At 38.4% G+C, this 18,642-nt stretch overlaps 1 protein-coding gene across 4 annotated transcripts in view; it reads right to left on the reverse strand.

The window, feature by feature from the left end:
- Positions 1–18,642, reverse strand: part of PARN (poly(A)-specific ribonuclease) — a 151,103-nt gene that overhangs the window by 112,333 nt on the left and 20,128 nt on the right. For all 4 annotated transcript variants that reach the window (XM_081297947.1, XM_081297946.1, XM_081297949.1 and 1 more), the window contains 2 exons: positions 16,285–16,341; positions 10,776–10,853 (listed from right to left, as the gene is read on the reverse strand). In XM_081297947.1, the coding sequence (XP_081154073.1) occupies positions 10,776–10,853; positions 16,285–16,341 (135 nt within the window). The remainder of the gene's footprint in view (positions 1–10,775; positions 10,854–16,284; positions 16,342–18,642) is intronic.

Consider the following 18,642-nt stretch of genomic DNA (forward strand, 5'->3'; position numbering starts at 1 on the left):
ACAGAACACAAATAAGCAAATTACCAAGATACCACTGAGCTACAACCCCAGTCCCTAGGGCAATCTTGCCTAGCATGTGTGAGGCCTTGGGTTCAATTCTCAGAGCAGCATATAAATAGATAGATAGATAGATAGATAGATAGATAGTTAGACAGATAGATAGATAAAATAAAGGTACATCAACAACTAAAAAAATATTTTTTTAAAAAACTGCCATAGTAATAAAGCAAGGGCTAGAACTGCTTATCCTATCCCACCTCCTATGGCACACCAAATCACTCACCTTCATTCTACTAGAACTTGATTCAAGTTAACACTTGTTAATTCTCACATACAAAGTGCTCTGCCAGACACTTGGACAATGAGTTACTCCTTGCCTGAGGAGATAACCACCAAGAAGAAGGGGTTACGCTGTACAACACAAGATAGAATTTATGTACCAAAGAGGTGCCAAGTTCTGCAGAAGATCTGAGAAGGAAACAATCCCTTCATGGGCATGAAGGCATCAGGCAGGAGAATGTTCATGCAGGAGGCATGAGCTGGGCCTTGGAGGAAAAAAAGGTGAAATCATGGACTACAAACACTGAGGAAAGCTAGGGAAAATTCAAGTTGGCGGAAATCATACCAAGATCACAGATACAGAACGACCCAAAGCACTTCTTAGAGGAGAAATGAGCCCCGTGTGGCTGTAAAGAAGGAGAACAACAAGTGCTCAGGAAAGTTGGGCTCGATCAGAGATGGTCTGACATGCCTGGCTAAAGAGTCAACTATATAGAAAAACAAGGTGAGAGTGTTTGAAAATTTTAATCAGGGTCAAAATGATATGGACAGAGTCATATATCAGAAGATTTAAAACACTAGCACAGTCAAAATATTCTCTTTTGTTAAATCAATATTTAATGCCTCCTACGTGACAAGCTCTGTTTGGTATTCAAAACACCTGGCACAATATTATATATACTCCCCTCTTTCCTTACTAATAACTTCATTGCTTTAAAGGTCAACAAATCAGGAGAAGAACTGCTACTTTGGTCTATTTGGCCAGTAAAAAGTGGCTGATCTAAAACAAATGTTGGGTCTTTAAAGGTAAAATGAAAATCTATTCCCATCATACTTGTTTTGAGAGTTACAGCTATGGAGCTTTTGTATCCCAGAGGGTGATAAAGTCATCGTGAACAGTGGTGGCAACTTGAAGGCTCAGAACTAGGACAAGGGGAGCAACAGATCCACAACACCCAGCAGGCTGGGCTGCACTCTTCTGAAGAGTGTTCTATTTGCTAATGGGGAAACATGACCTAAGAAATGGGCAGTAAACAAGACTAAACTCCCCAGGGTCTTCCGATGCAGAACTAACAAAAGACTAACCTCATCTGGTGGCATTTTAAAGCAAGAATTGGTAAACCATAGTCTGCAGGCCAAATCTGGCTTATCATTTATTTTTTTAAATAAAATTTTATTGCAACACAGCCACACCCATTTATTTATACATTCGTGACAATTTGGGAGCTACAAAATTGTAACAGAGAGCTGCCAGACTGTACTTACCATACAGGCTGGAAAGCCCAAAATATTTCACTATCTGGACCTTTACAGAAAAAGACTGCCAACCTCTGATTTCAAGAATGGGCTGAATACCGAAAGAAAAAAAAAAATTCAGCCTGGAGTTTGCTGAACTGCAGGTGAGAAATGAGGCTATCTGCGGCAAAAATGGAAAGACCCCAGTCATGAGAAACAGCATGGGGATAGGATCATTAAGATTTTGTAATGGAACAGATCTAGAGACAGAGGAAGAGACAAAACTGATATCAAAAACAGGATTGGATACTCAGAATCACCTATACTAATGGAATCAAGAGAAAAATGGTTGGGAAAGGAAAGAAAGGTAGTGAAAATTAAATATCTCATATAGACACATGAACAATCCATCTGAGAGCAAGCCAACAGGAGAATCCCAGAGTCCAGCATGAAATGCACACACAAATCTGGGAGAGAGCACGGCTAGAGATAAATGTTGGTGTCTACAGCTGAGTTACAAAAATGGTCAATATCTAGGACTGCAAATTGATGCAACCACCCTGGAAAGCAATATGAAGATTGCTCAAAAAACTTGGAATGGAACCACCATTGACCTGGTTATACTATATCTCCGTATATACCCAAAGGACTTAAAATTAGCATACTACAATGTCATAACCACATCAATGTTTACAGAAGCTCAATTCACAATAGCTAAGCTATGTTACCAACCTAGGTGCCCTTCAGCAGATAAGTGAATAAAGAAAATTCACAATGGAATATTAACCAGCCACAGAAAAATAATTTTATGACTTTTGCCAGTAAATGGATGGATCTGGAGACTATCATGCTAAATTAAATAAGCCAATTCTAAAAAACAAAAGGTTCTCTTTGATATGCAGATGCTAACACACAATAAGGGGGGCAGAAATTCAGTGGACTAGACAAAGAAAAATGAAGAGAAGAGAAGGGGACGGGAATAGGAAAGACAGAGGAATGAATCAGAACTTTCTTATGTTCATATATGAATACACCACAGTGAAACTCCACATCATGTACAACCACAAGAATGGAATCCTATTTAGAATAAGTATGCTACATGTATTATGTCAAAATACAATTTACTGTCATGTATATCTAGAAAGAACAAAAAAAAAAGTAGGCAATATCACTAAAGGACAGGGAACATGGAGAGAAAGGAGTGTGAAGGACTGCTTGTGTGAAGGTGGGGGCAAGGGAGATGTCATGCAGTTAGGAGCAGGAGTGCAAGAGCCTGACGGGGAGCCAGAGGAGCTTGTGCCTGGTGAGCTTACCTGGCTCAAAGTCAGGGCAATAGAGGAGCTGAGGGAAGCACTGAGCAGGAGGCAATCAAGAATTTCATAAAACTAGAGATTAAAGGTGATGAATTTGAGGAAGGCTACATTTCCAGTTGCTCTGTGGTTTGGGATTCAAGCACCAGGACTACTGCTTCTCAGTGAGGCGGGTGAGAGAGGGAGTACACTGAAACTCCATATCAGACAGTCAGCGTCTCTTAAGGTCTCAGAAATTTGAGTGCATCAAACAAAGAAGAGAGAGTACACTGGAGCCAGATAGCAGCGGCAGCGGCAGCAGTGTGCTTCCCCAGGGAGGAGAGGGATAATACACACAGAAACACAGTGGACAAATTTGGCACAAACAAACCTGTAGATGAAAAAACGCAGCCTGAATTTAGCTATCCAGAGGCTGCACAGCAAGCTGCTATCTAATAAGTGCTCTGTATTTTTCAACTGGCAAAGAACGAAGGCCAGGAGCCATGCTGAGGAGGCCACATTGCAGCTCGCTGCTGCCAGAAGCCCAGGAGACCACAGCAAACACTGCATACTGTCCTGGCAAGCGCCTACCCAGTGGTCTAGGGTGTACCTAGCAGAAAGTGACTGAAAAAGACACAGAAAAGATTGTACTCAAGGAGATTCAATCAGAAATACAGAAGGGAGTGTGACTGCTTTCCCTTTGAGCCTGGTGGCTCATGGGACAGCTGATAAGGATGGAGAAACTGCATATGCAGGCATGAATGCACTCAAGGACAAGACTGGCAGCTGAGTATATGGGACATGTGGAGGGCTGATTCTCCTGCCACACAGGAGAGTTCCTGGGAAGCTCCTAAGATCCAGACTCACAGCCAAAAATGGCATCTGCCTGGCCCACGGAGTGTGTTAACCAAATCTCTCCAGAGCAGATGTCACCAAGCAAAGTCCCTAAGGCTGATCAGACTTAAGCCCTGGCCTCCCAGAAGTGCCCTCTCAGAACTGTGCAGCAGTCCTATCCTGGTCTGTCAAGCTAGCCTGTCCAGACAGAAACATCAACTGACAATACTTCCCACTCCATCTTACGTCCCACTGGTTAGGAGAGAAGCTGACGATGATTTCAAACAGCGTCAGTTTTAGGTCACTCCAGCTGGCAGCTGGGTGAGCAACACAAAAAGAAGAAAATGTTAACAACCCCCAGTCCTCTCTCTCTCCAGCCCCCATCCCGGCCCTCCCCACCCCACAACACAGTCAGGAAGAAATGACAAGCAGGACAGTCATGCACAGACAGTGACCATCCATCCTCATCAGCACTGCTGGCTACCTCAGTGGGGACAATTCTTCACTGTTTCTGTTTCATTTCAAGTCTTTTTCCGTGTGTGTGTGCACGCGTGTGCTCTTGCTGCGCAGACTGGTTTGTGGACACACACACAGACAACTTTCTTTTTTTTCTCATTTTAGCATATTTTTATGCTGGTTATTTCCTTGTCTTGTCTTTTGAGAGCTAGGGACTTTTGTTTCTTTGGTTTTGCTTTATTTTTACTCATTTCTCTTTCTCTCCTTTCTTCTCCAACAAATTTTCTTATTCTCTTTCTCTGTCTTTCCTTTTTTCCCCCATTTTTTCTCTCCTCCTCCTTTGTAGTCATCACTTACTACCCTTCTTCAGCCTGTTTACATTTTGAACTTTCTAAACTTTCTTTTATCCTCCCACCACATTTTCTTTTCTCTTAATTAACTCTATTTTTACCATTTTTTTAGAACTATTTGGTTTACACAACTCCTGCCCCCACCATTCATATTGCTGCAGTTATTAGTGCTATGGATGGCACAGTTGACACCATCTGTTTACTTTAATGCCATATCTAGTTCACAGCTATTTACTGCTTTTGCTGTTGGCAAGGGCTGGCCCACCATTCCTGTTTTTGTGGTAACTGGTGTTGCAGATGTCATAGTAGGCATCAAGATTCATTATACTGGGGCTGGGGATGTGGCTCAAGCGGTAGCGCGCTCGCCTGGCATGTGTGCGGCCCAGGTTCGATCCTCAGCACCACGTACAAAAACAAAAGATGTTGTGTCCGCCGAGAACTGGAAAATAAATATTAAAAAAAAATTCTCTCTCTCTCTCTCTCTCTCTCTCTCTCTCTCACTCTCACTCTCACTCTCTCTCTTTCTTTAAAAAAAAAAAAAGATTCATTATACTGCTCTAAGGTTAGCTTCAGCTGTTGATATTATTTGTTTCCCCCTTTTCTGTGAGGCGCTTGGAATCTACAAGGACACTACAAGTTCCCAGGAGAGAGACTTGGCTACTGAACTAAACCCAGCCAAGAGGCAGCACACGTGCTCCACACACTCATTAACCATCCTCAAACCTCACTGATATTTTAATACAAGCCCAAATTAACGACCAGATTCCAAGCAGGAATGGCTTGGGGATGGCCCTCAGGTCCCATTCATGGACATCCACTCCTACGGCAAAATCATAAAGAAGTAACACAAAGGTTGCAGACACCATACATACAAGGGGGTCTCTCCTAGGTCACTCAAGGGCACACTGGCAAGAGAAGGCTGTGACTGGAAAAGGCCTACTCCTAAGAGTGGAAGTGAGCAGCACAACAACACCTAGACAAAACAAACACTAGAAATATGAAAAAACAAGGTCACACACAGACTCTTAAAGTCCATAATACAACAGAAACTGACTCCAAAAATATTAAAGTGGATGAAATACCAGATAAAGAATTCAAAAGAATGATTATAAAAATGATCAATGAATTTCAAGAGAACACAGAAAAACAATTGAATGAGTAAAGGGAGTCAGTACAGGAAATGAATGAGAAATTCAGTGAGTAGATAGGGGTACTGAAAAAGAAGCAACAGCTGGGCACAGTGGTGCATGCCTGTCATCCCAGCAGCTGAGGAGCCTGAGACCAGAGGATCAAGAGTTCAAAGCCAGCCTCAGCAAAAGCAAGGTGCTAAGCAAGTCAGTGAGACCAGTGTCTCTAAATAAAATATAAAACAGGGCTGGGGGTGTAGCTCAGTGGTCAAGTGCCCCTGAGTTCAATCCCTGGTACCAAAAAAAGAAAATAAAAAGAACCAACAGAAGTTTTAGAAATGAAAGACATAAATAAAATGTTCAGTGGAAGTCTCTCTAGAATACACCATGTTGAAGACTAAATCTCAGAGCTGGAAGACATGATACATTATTTTTAAAATGCCTAACATACAGAATAAGTAGCCATTCTTGAAAATTCAGATACTGTTAAAATAAAGAAAATAAGCATCCATGACCAGAATATACAAGAACCCTGGAACAACTTTAAGAGACCAAATTTGAGAATCACTGGAGGGGCTGCAATTGTAGCTCAGTGGTAAAGCAAGGATTGCCTAGTGTGAGGAACAGCGTTCAATCCTCAGCACCACATAAAAATAAATGAATAAAACTAAAAGAAAAAAGTTACTACCTTAAAAAAAAAGTCAATAGTCTATTAAAAAAAGAATCACTGGGATCACGAAGGTTGTGAGACAGGCTAATGGCATGGAGAATCTCTGCAGGGATAAAACAGACAAAATTCCAAATCTTGAAAATAAGATAAATATCCAGATACAGGATGCATTCAGAATTCCAAGTAGACATGATCAAAAAAGCACCTCTCCATGATACATTATTTTTAAAATGCCTAACATACAGAACAAGGACAGAAATTTAAAAGCCTCAAGAGAAAAACATCAGGTCACATTTAGAGGCAAGTCAATCAGAATCACTTCCAATTTCTCAGCATGGACTCTTATTCCAGGGGGGCTTAGAATGATGTATTCCAAGTCCTGAAAAAAATAACTGTCAACAAAGACTGCCATATCCAGCAAAGCTATACCTCAGAATTGCATAGATAAAAGCCTTCCAAGATAAATAGAAACTAGTAGAATTTATGACCACTAAGTCTGCACTACAGAAAATACTTAAAGGAATACTTCACACAGAAGAAACCAAAACCAACCCAAGCTCACAAATGGACACATCTCATTTGAAGAGTAGCTAAGCAAACAAGAAACAGAACTAAACTAAACATTAGAAATAAATAAAAATCGAAAAAAAAAAGAAAGAAATAAAAATCGAAAGAATTAATAAACATCTCTCTAAAATAACATGGAATATAAATGGTCTCAACGCTCCAATTAAATGACACAGGCTGGCAGAAGAGACTCACCTAACAGGCAAAGACAGCCACACGTTAAGAGTGAAAAGATGGAAATTGACATTCCATATAAAAGGAGCCTACAGCCCCCACACAAAAGCAGGAGAATCTATTCTCATATCCGACGAAACAGACTTCAATCCAAAATTAATAAGAAGAGACCAAAGGTCATTTTATACTGGTAAAGGGAACAATTCAACAAGAAGAAGTAACAATAGTAAATATTTATGTCTCAAATATTGATGCACCTAATTACATAAGACAGACACTATTTGAATTAAAAACTCAGTTAGACCCCAATACAATAATACTGTGTGATTTCAACACACCTTACCAATAGATAGGTCATTTACACATAAACTCAGCAAAGACTCTTAAGCCTAAAAAAATATTATATACCAAATGGAATTAACAGACATCTACAGATATTTCATCCAACAAAATCAGAATATGCTTTCTTCTGCCAGATGTGGTAGAGCACAACTGTAATCCCAGCAGCTCAGGAGGCTGAGGCAGGAGGATTGCAAACTCAAAGTCAACTCAGCAACTTGGCAAGACCCTGTCTCAAAATAAAATATAAAAAGGGTTGGGGATAGGGGCTGAGGTTGTGGCTCAGCAGTACAGCGTTTACCTTGCATGTGTGAGACCCTGGGTTCAATCCTCAGCACCACATAAAAATAAATAAACAAAATAAAGATATTGTGTCTGTGTATAACTAAATATATATATATATATATATATATAATATTTTTTTTTAAAAAGGGGGGTTGGGAATATAGCTCAGTGGTTGAGCACCTCTGGGTTCAATCCCCAGTATCAAAAAAAAAAGAATATGCTTTCTTCTCAGTAAATCAGGGAACCTTCTCCAAAACAGACCACATTTTAGTCCACAAAATTGATTTGATTATTATGTCCACAAATTTGATTCTTGACATCAAAAAAACTGATATAATCCCTTCCACCTTCTCTTATCATAATGGAATGAAATTGGCAAAAACTCTATAGAAACTATATAAACATACGGAGATTAAATAATACACTTTTGAATGATGAATGCATGACAGAAGAAATAAGGGAGAAATTTAAAAATTCTTAGATGCCAACAAGAGTAAGGATACAACATACAAAACTTCTGGGACACTATGAAGGCAGTTCAAAGAGGAACACTGAAAGCCATGAGTGCCTACCTAAGAAAAACAGAAAGATTCCAACAACCAACCTAATGATGTATCTCAGGGCCCTTGAAAAACAAGAGCAAACCAATTCTAAAACTGACAGAAGAAATAACAGATCAGAGCTGAAATGAATAAAATTGAAAATGAAATTAAAAAACAAAACAGAGGATCAATAAAATAAAGAGTCAGTTTTTTGAAAAGATAAACAAGATTGATAATCCCTTAGCTAAAATATGGAAACTAAAAGCATTTTCTTCAAAATCTGGAGAAAGAGAAGGATATTCACTATACCACTCCTATTCTTTATAGACTAAAAATTCTAGGCAGAGCAATTAGGCAAAAGAAAGAAATAAAAGGGGTAAAAATACAAAAGGAAGAAGTCAAACTATAACTGTTTGCAGATGGTAACATCCTACACTTAGAAGATCCAAAAAGTTCCAGAAGAATACAGACCAATAAACAAATTCAACAAAGTAGCCAGTCACAAAATCAACATACAAAAATTAATAGCTTTCCTATACACCAATAACGATGTGCTGAAAAAGAAATCAGAAAAACAATCCCATTCTCAAAATCCACAAAAATATAGATAAATAAAATACCTATGAATAAGCCGGGCATGGTGGTGCACACCTGTAATCCTAGCGACTCAGGAGGTTGAGGCAGGAGGATCATAAGTTTAAACCAGCCTCAGCAACTTAGCAAGGCCCTGAGCAACTCAGCAAGACCCTGCCTCTAATAAAATATATGTATTTAAAAAAAAAAAAGGCTGGGGATGAGGCTGGGTGGTTAAGCACCCCTGGGTTCAATCCCTGGTACAAAAAAACAAAACCCAAAAAAACCTACAAATAAATCTAAATAAGGAAGTGAAATACCTATACGATGCAAACTATAGAACACTTAAGAAAAAACTGAAGATATAAGAAGATGAAAGATTTCCCGTATTCATGAATAAGCAGAAGTAATGCTATTAAAAATGAACATAATACTGAAAGTATAAACAGATTCAGTGCAATCCCCATCAAAATACCAATGATAGTCATCACAGAACAAGAAAAAAAAACAACAAAACACAGTTTTAAAATGCCTTTGAAGAATAAAAGACCCAGAATAGCCAAAGCAATTTTTAGCCAAAAATGTCATGCTGGAAGCAACACAATACTGACTTCAAATTACACTATAGAGCTAGAGTAACAAACGCATAGTACGGGCATAAAAACAGACACATAGGCCAATGAAGACACAGAACAGAAACCTACACCGAGGTAGTCTTCTTATCTTTGACAAAAATGCCAAAAGCAAACACTGGCGAAAAGACAGCCTTTTTAACAAATGGTTGTAGGAAAACTGGCTGTCCCTGTGTAGAATAATGAGCCTAAATCCTTATCTCTCACCTTGCACAAAAGTCAGCTCAAGGAGATGGGGTTGTGGCTCAGTGGTACAGCGCTTGCCTCACATGTGTGAGGCACTGGGTTCAATTCTCAGCACTGCATAAAAATAAATGGATAAAATAAAGTTCCATCAACAACTAAAAAAAATACTAAAAAAAAAGTCAACTCAACATGAGTCAAAGACCCAGTAATTAGACCAGAAACTAGGCAACACCTAGAGAAAAACATAGGGTTAAATTCCAACATGTAGGCTCAAACAACTTTGTCAAAAGGATCTCTGACACTCAGGAAATAATCTCAAGAGTTATTAAATAGGATGGTATCAAATTTAAAAGCTTCTATACAGCAAAGCAAATAATTACAAATGTGAAGAAAGAATCTACAGAATGGGAGAAATTTTTTGCTAGCTACTCTTCTGACACAGGATTAATATCCAGAATATATAAAGAATTCAAACAACAAACAACCCAATTAGTAAATGGACAAGTGAACTAAATAGGCACTTTTCAAAAGAAGAAATACAAATGGTTAACAAATATATGACAAATTGTTCAACACTATTAGCAATTAAGGAAATAAAAATCAAAACTACATGGAGATTTCATCTCACTCCAGTTAGTATTGCAGCCATATCAAGAACACAAACAATAATAAACACTGGAAAGGATGTAGAGAAAAACGAACACTTTAGCACTATTGGTGGGATTGTAAATTAGTACAATCACTATGGAAATCAGTATGGTAGTCCTTCAAAAGACTAGGAATAGAACTAACATATATGACCTAGCTACACCAGTCCTCAGTATTTATTAAAGAATTAAAGCGGGTTGGGGTTGTGGCTCAGTGGTAGAATGCTTGCCTAGCACACGTGAGGCACTGGGTTCTCAGCACCATATATAAATGAATAATTAAAATAATGGTTCATCAACAACTAAAAAATATTTTTTAAAAAACTATAGCAACACATACATACCCATGTTTATAGCAACACAATTCACAATAGCCAAACCACAAGGACCAAGACGATGAAACAAATATGGAACCCTGCTCTGACAATGGCAGATGACAGAAAAACCCCTTAAAATAGCTTATATGTACATCTCATCAAAAACACACAACCAAGTGCATGCATAAGATTGTCTCTGGGAGTATGCTGCATGCAGAAAAGCAGAGAACACTGCATAGTGCCTGGTGAAGGCAGGCGGACCAGTCACTTACCGAAGGCAGTGGGCTGTAGAACTGATGAACTGTGTGCATGACATCCAAGAGCATATTGTGTCCAATGACAAGTTTTCCCTAAAGAAAATCAAGGTTAAGAAAAAAATTAACTAGGGTTTGAGAATAAAATGTATGCTTCAGATTCCATGAGGATTTTTTACTGAACTTACTTTTTCCACATTAAAAAGTTATAAGTATATGCAAATACATAACTATAAGCCATTTTTATTTCTCTGCACTTTGGGAGTATTAAATCCACAATGCAAAGTAAAAGTTTTAAATAATTTTTACTTCACTGATCTTTTTCTCTGATTTTTATCAATCTTGTCACCCTTAAGAATCAGAAGTAGTAAAAAAAAAAAACTTCTTTTTTTCCTTTTCTTTTTCCAAGGCTCTATGTTGCCCAAGATGGCCTTGAACTCCTGGGCTAAAGTGACCTCCCTGCCTCTCAGCCTCCCAAGTAGCTGGGACTACAGAAATGAGCTGGCATAACAGCAGGAAATTGTAAAATTTTAATTGAAGAGTTTTTTAAAGGTAAAATACGAAAACCCTGAGTCCCTTGAATGTCAAATAATTTGTGAACAAAACTCCAAAAACATATGTATATGCTTTTGTCTATACAAATATTTTAAAAATTATACTTCTTCTCGGGGCTAGGGTTGTGCTCAGTGGTGGAGTACTCGCCTGGCACGTGTGAGGCCCTGGGTTCAATCCTCAGCACCACATTAAAATGAAGGTACTGTGTCCAACTACAACTACAAAATAAATATTTAAAAAAATATATATACTTCTTGGGGCTGGGCTTGTGGCTCAGTGATAAGAGTGCTCGCCTAGCACTTGTGAGGCACTGGGTTCGATCCTCAGAACCACATAAAAATGAAATAAAGATATGTGTCCACCACCTACAACTAAAAAAAATAAATAAATATTTAAAAAATACCGAATGAATGATTTAATATATAAATAGGTATTATGGTTTAAAAAAAAGAAAAATATATATATATATACTTCTTAAAACAACCCAATTATTTTGAAAGATAAGTTCATAACAATGTTAAAATAGCTAATTTCTTATTATAATTAACACAATAAATTTTCATTTCCTAGATTAACTGCATCAAAATTCAGAACATGTTCTGTGAATTCCATTCCAATAACATTTCACTGTTTTTTCAATCAACTGAAATAACTGTGGGTAAATTAAATTACTCCATTTGTGTAAAAAATAAACCACAAAATGGAATGTCAACTTAGATTTAGTTGGCCTGGTGATACCATATTCTTTTTTGTGAGGGTTGGTACCGGGGAATGAACTCAGGAGTGCTTGACCACTGAACAACATACCCAGCCCAATTTTGTATTTTATTTAGAGAAAGGGTCTCACTGAGTTACTGAACATCTCACTTTTGCTGAGGCTAACTTTGAACTTGCAATCCTCCTGTCTCAGCCTCCTAAGCAGCTGGGATTACAGGTGTGCACCACTGCACGCAGCTGGTGAGACCATTTTTAACAAAAGCATCGGTCAGTACAGTGGAGCTCCATAATAAGTCCCAATGGGCCTTCCATATAACACTGCTGAATTCATAGGGCTAAACATATTTTTTCAAAGTAAATATCCTACATAAAATCTCCCAAATCTAACAAGCTAAGCTTTTGGCTCAGTATTTGGACATATTCACAGTCCCTATACAATGCTAAAATACAAAGGATTGATACAGGGTAGAAGCGGTATGTAGGGAACTCTCAAATGCAACATAAATACTGATAAATGAGGAAGTTGAGAAGTGGAAAATAATATCTTGATCAGAAGATACCATGATAGAGAGAAAGGATGGGAGAGGAGGGGAGGAGTAGCGGGGATAGGAAGGGCAGCAGAATAGAATAGACAATATGATTGATGTATGTATATTCCATGTATGTATTATATGTCAAAATACATTTTGCTGTCATGTATGACTAAAAAAAATAAAAATAAATCATATGTAAAAAAAAAAAAAGAAGAAGAAGAAGACACCACAAAGCCAAAGACAGGGAGAACTGCACATAAATATTGAACTCCTCACAGGTATGAGTTAGAATTCTGGTACTACTTTATGTGTGCCCCAAGTTGAAGCAAATATATGTAATGCAAGTTAAGAACTGGATTTCTCACTGTCAGAGAAAGAAGTTGCAAGTAGAAAAGAGAGTAGGCTAAAAACAAGCCCTGTGGTACTGGACTGGAATCTGAGGTATCAGTATAAAGGAATGGGTAGGGAGATCCACACTTGTGGATGTGTATGTCTGTGTAAGCACCTCTGTACACACACAATCACCTCATGCATAATGTAACAGGGACATGTCCTGAAAAATTCATCAGGCAATCTCACTGTTGGGTGAAATGACAGAATATACTTACACAAATCTGGACAGCATGGCCTACTATACACTTAGACTATACGGTCTATCTGACTGCTCCTATTCCAGGATATAAGCCAATAAGGCATGTTACTGTGCTACATACTGTAGGCAAATTTAAGACAGTGGTATTTGTGTACCTAAACATATAAAAGGTACAGTGAAAACACTGACATAAATTTTTAGCTCCATTATAATCCTAGTATATGAAGTCCATCATTGACCAAAACATAACTGTACACACACAAAATACAAAGTGACCATTGCAGATAGGTTCCAGGATCTCCCATGGTCACCAAAATGCTTAGGTCCCTTACATAAAATGGCATATTACTTGTATATAACCTATGCACATCCTCCCATACTTTAAATCATCTCTAGATTACCTATAATACCTCATGCAATGCAAATGCCATAGAAATAGTTGTTGTATTGTACTGTTTAGGGAATAATGACCAAAAAAAAATCTGTTCACATTCAATTTGTTTCTTGAATATTTTTAATCTGTAGTCGGTTGAATCTAAGGGTGTAGAACTCAAGGATATGGAAAGCCAACCATACACACATACACCTACAGATACACGAAGAACCAGCTGTGTACATATGCGAGGATATGCAGACATACTGTTCTTAGCTCTGTCCATAGGCAGGGCCTAAAACCACTAACACAGCTGTAACACAGGACCAGATTGTGCTTCCAAAACACTACTCTCAGTCAAAGGAACCACGGCTCATGGGAGAAGACACGGATCCCTAAGCTAGACCAGGGGAAGAAAACAAGATGAGCCTGGAACCTCCTGGGACATCCAAGAGTAAGGAAGTGCTCAAAAGGAAGGACATAGGAGTCGAGCTGAAAGGTCACCATGGCCAAAGGCAGTACACTGTGAGCAACAAAAAATCAGGCTATATTCTAGTTGAATAAAATAAATATCCGAGTCCCTACTCACGTACATAAAAATGATTAAATAACATGGAATGAACATCTTTTCCTTATAGAATAATTTTAAAAACAAATGTAGAAAGAAAGAGGGAAATATAAACTTGCCTTAGATCTCCACAGCAATAAATGCTGCAGGTAAGACCCACTGACAAATACTAACACTAGTGGGCAAAGGTTTGAGGATTTTCATAGTCCCGAGGTATCTCCCCCAACATGTTAACCTCAGAGGAAAAACAGTAATTTCACAGAACAAAGTCCAGCAGACACTACCTTAATCTGGTGACCAAGGTCAACATCATGAATACTGTTTCCTGTGGTGTTCTTATCAACACTGAATACCCTCAGTCCAAAGAAAACAAATCACAAACGAGGAACCCTGGACAAAATGGCCAATACTCATCAAAAGCATCAAGGTTATGAAAGGCAGAGAAAGACTACTGAAATCTGCAGAAAACCAAGGAGAAATAACAAGTAAACATGATGCAGGATTCTGGACAGAATTCTGAAGAGAAAATGGACTTAATAAACAAACTGATGACATTCTAATAAGGGCTTTAGTTTAGCTCATATTATTGTGCTGATGTTACTGTCCTGGTTCAGATAACTGCACAGTAGCAATGGCAGATGTTAGCACTGGGGAAAACTGTGCAAAGGGGTACAGAATTTCTGCACTATTTTTGGAACTTATCTTGCAAAATTAAAACTTTTTGAAAACTGTAGAAAAAAGAGATTTACTAATAGTGACTAGAAAATAATTTGGTGATATAAATAAATGTTTGGTGTCTATTGGGTTTATAAAACTTAATTATGTTAATATTTTTAAAGTGTGTTGCTTATAAACTTTAAAACATTAAATCACCAGTAAATAGGGCTTCTTCTCTTTGCAAACTTTGATACTACCAACTATTAGCAATGTGTTATGAATTATTCCATACAAGAAAGATATCAGAGAAGAGCAAACACAGAGCAACCTAAGGTATTTGAACATGTACAAGGTGAACAAATGACTCAATTTTGGAAAAGTTAACTAAATATCATGAGAACTACACAAGAGCTCAAAATCAACTGATATCCTAAGCTCTGTATCTTAGAGCCAGCTACAATCAAACCAACCACAAATCTGAAGGGAGCTGGTTGAGTGTATGACAAGAGCAAATGTGGTCTCACGGCTGCTTCTCTGGACACCTATGACCTCAGCCACTACAAAGAGATTCATACTCTGCTTCTCTCCAGACTCATACAACTTTCTGTTCTGTTCAGTTCTGTTCAGATTACCTCACTTATTTAGCAAGAGAGCTCCTAGTAGGCCAACCCTCTTCTTTTACAAGGTCCTGTTACTTGTGTTTATCCCCAAATAAGGACAATGGTGTGCTTCCCCACCCCACCCCCAGCGTCCCTATGTTTATAGGCCTGCACCTGGTAGTGAGACAGCTGTAGAACTGAGAGGGTTTCAATGACCTTTGTGCTTTGCATGCTTCCCTGATACAAAGCTCAGCATCTAAGGGACAAGGTGATTCTTTCTCAACAGCCAACTGCTAAAGGAAAAGAAGATTCCAGACAATTTAGCATCCAAGTAAGCAGGTTGACTAGAACAACCAGCACAACAACCTTGTTTATCTTTGCAAAATAGCAAATGTTTCTTTTCAAAAAGGAAGTAAGGAAAAATATCTACCACAGACCCCTCTAGCAAATATACACCAACAACCAAAGCATTTTTTAAATGTATCAAATATTGTTAAGGCTACTGGATATAAGAATCAATTACAGTTAAGCAGGAGACACCATTATTTTTATCCTCTAGAGTCTTCCACTTAGGGAATTAATCAATCAAATATCTGAATGTTTCTTCCTTTATTCCTTGCTTTCTTATTCTACTTCTTATGGTTTTGAGAATAAAAACCCTAGTTTCGTGTAGCCATAAAACATTATCATTGTACAATCCCATGCATCCTTACAAGAAAGACTTTCTGAAAAATGCTTTGTATGTGAATCAGCAGTTATGATCTCACCAGGCACATCACGTAACAGTCTATCCTTGTCATTCTAACTCCTTCCTCCACACCAGGTAAACATTCTAAATGACCAAACTGACTACTTTGCAATGGTAATTTGGCAGGCCACCTAATATTATATTCAGCAGTCTAGCCAGAAAGAAAAGAAGCCTGGTTTGCTTACCGAATTAGCAATGGCATGAATGACTCTTGAAAATCCTACAGCATCATTCAGTTCCTCCTAATTAAAAAACAAACAAAATTATTGATGTGCACTATATTTCTTATTTGAATGACCTAAAAACCCTAGCCAAAAAAGGGGAAAAAAAAAACTTCATATAGCATCATCATTTCAATAACTATATCTAAAATATCTAAAATGATTTATGTATATATCTTTCTTCTGTTTTAGAAGTCAGAAAAAGCAAGTGCCAAATTATTCACTAGTTACTTCAATAAAAGTGCCTAGAATTTTCTCATCACTTCACATAATTTGTTGAAATTTCCAAGGCAATCAAGTGTCTTGAAGAAAAAAAAAAAAAATCTTTTTTAAAGTGGCCACCTGCTGGTTAAACTCTATAATACATCACTTTCTGAGGAAACCCATCCAGCAAACTGATCCAGAATTCCCGATTTTTTTCCTTGACAAACAGCAGTTTTACAAACTTTTAGAGCACAACTTTGGACCTGTCCCCACCCTCACTTTCTCCTCTCCAATTTTCTTCCCAACAGTGTTTACAGAGGCTCCGTGTCTCTCCTACCTTGACCTCAGCCCTTAACTGCCCTTTTTGTCTCATCACAGCTAACTTGCTTAATTAACCTCTCCAACTCAGTTCCAGCTAACTTCTAGGTGCTCCCAGCCCTCTGCTCTCTGGCTTCAATCTCACTGAAATTGCTCATCAACTTAAAATGAGTCCCAAGGCTAACAAGTGTTTTCAAGGATGTAGAGAAAATCGAACCCTTGTGCACTGTGGTGGGAACATAAAATAGCACCATTGCTATGGAAAAAAGTGTTGAATTTCTTTAAAAAAAAAAAAAGCATACAAATATTTGCATACTCATGTTCAAAGCAGCATTGTTTACAAGAGCCAAAAGCAACCCAAGTATCCAAATGAATAGATATAGAAAATGTGGTATATCTATAAAATAGAATCTCAGTCTTAAAAAGGAAGGAAATTCAGACCATGCTGTAACATGGATGAAGCCTTCCTTGAGGTCATTATGCCAAGAGAGTAAGCCTGTCACAAAAGGACAGATACTATAAGACTGCAATTATGTGAGGTACTTAGAATGGTCAAATTCACAGAAACAGAAAGTAGATGATGGTTGCCAGGGCAGGCGGAGGAAGGGCATGGAGAATTTTGTTTAATAGGTACAGAATTTCAGTTTTGCATCACGAAAATAGATCTGGAGATGGCTGATGGTGATGGCTGCACAATAATTTGGATATACTTACTGCCACTGAACTGTACATTTGAAAATAGTTAAGATGGGAAATTCTGTGTTGTATTTTTAACAAAATTAAAAATAAAAAAATTGGGGGTTGGAGATATAGAACTTGTCTAACATGTGCAAGGCCCCAGGTTCAATCTCTAGTATCAAATAATAATAATGATGATGAATAAATAATTTTAAAAATAAATAAAAAACAGAGGCTGGGGACACAGCTCAGTGGTGCAGTGCCCAGCCACATCCTTAGCCCTTTTAAATTTTCTTTTAAATATTTCTAGTTGTAAATGGATGTATACCTTTATTTTATTTATTTTATTTTTATGTGGTGCTGAGGACCAAATCCAGGGCCTCACACATTCAAGGCAAGCGCTCTTCCACCAAGCCATAACCCCAGACCTTTATTTTTTATTTTATTGCTAAGTTGCTTAGGGCCTGGCTAAGTTGCTGCAGCTGGCTGTGAACTTATGATCCTCCTGCCTCAGCCTCTCAAGCCCCTGGGATTACAGGCATGCACCACCACGTCTGGCGAGGTCTTTTTTGATTGCTGGTTTGTTTGAATGGGGCCTCACTATGTTGCCCAGGCTGGCCTGGAATTCACAATACTTCTGCCTCAGCCTCCTAAGGAGTTGGGACTTGTTCCTTGCCACACAGCAGGTATGGGCCTTTCTGCCCACCCCCTCAGAACAGAGCAACAGAAAACAAAAGCACTGCACTACAGTCTAGAACCAGTTTCTCAGCAAAGGAGAGTTCCACAGCCCATACCATAGTCATCTGATCCCTTTGGTTTTGGTGCTGTTCTTTTTGCTGTGGAGGACAAGGACCACAGACAGAGGCACATTTGGCTAACCTTTATTTCTCTTGCAGATATAACGTAATTGTGAAAGTGGATCACTCTGTTTTTACTCATGTCTTAACATGTTCTAAACGTGCACATACCTGACATCTGCCACACCCAAAATCACTTCTGGTTCACTCTACCTCCAGCCCACACCATCTAAGTGAATGGACTACAACCCATCTAGTCGCTCAAATTTAGAGCTAGAGCATCTTCCTTATACCTTCCTCTTTCACCAGCCACATCCAATCACAA

The sequence above is a fragment of the Spermophilus citellus genome, assembly GCF_964194105.1.
Source record: "Spermophilus citellus genome assembly, chromosome: 6".
NCBI lineage: Eukaryota > Metazoa > Chordata > Mammalia > Rodentia > Sciuridae > Spermophilus > Spermophilus citellus.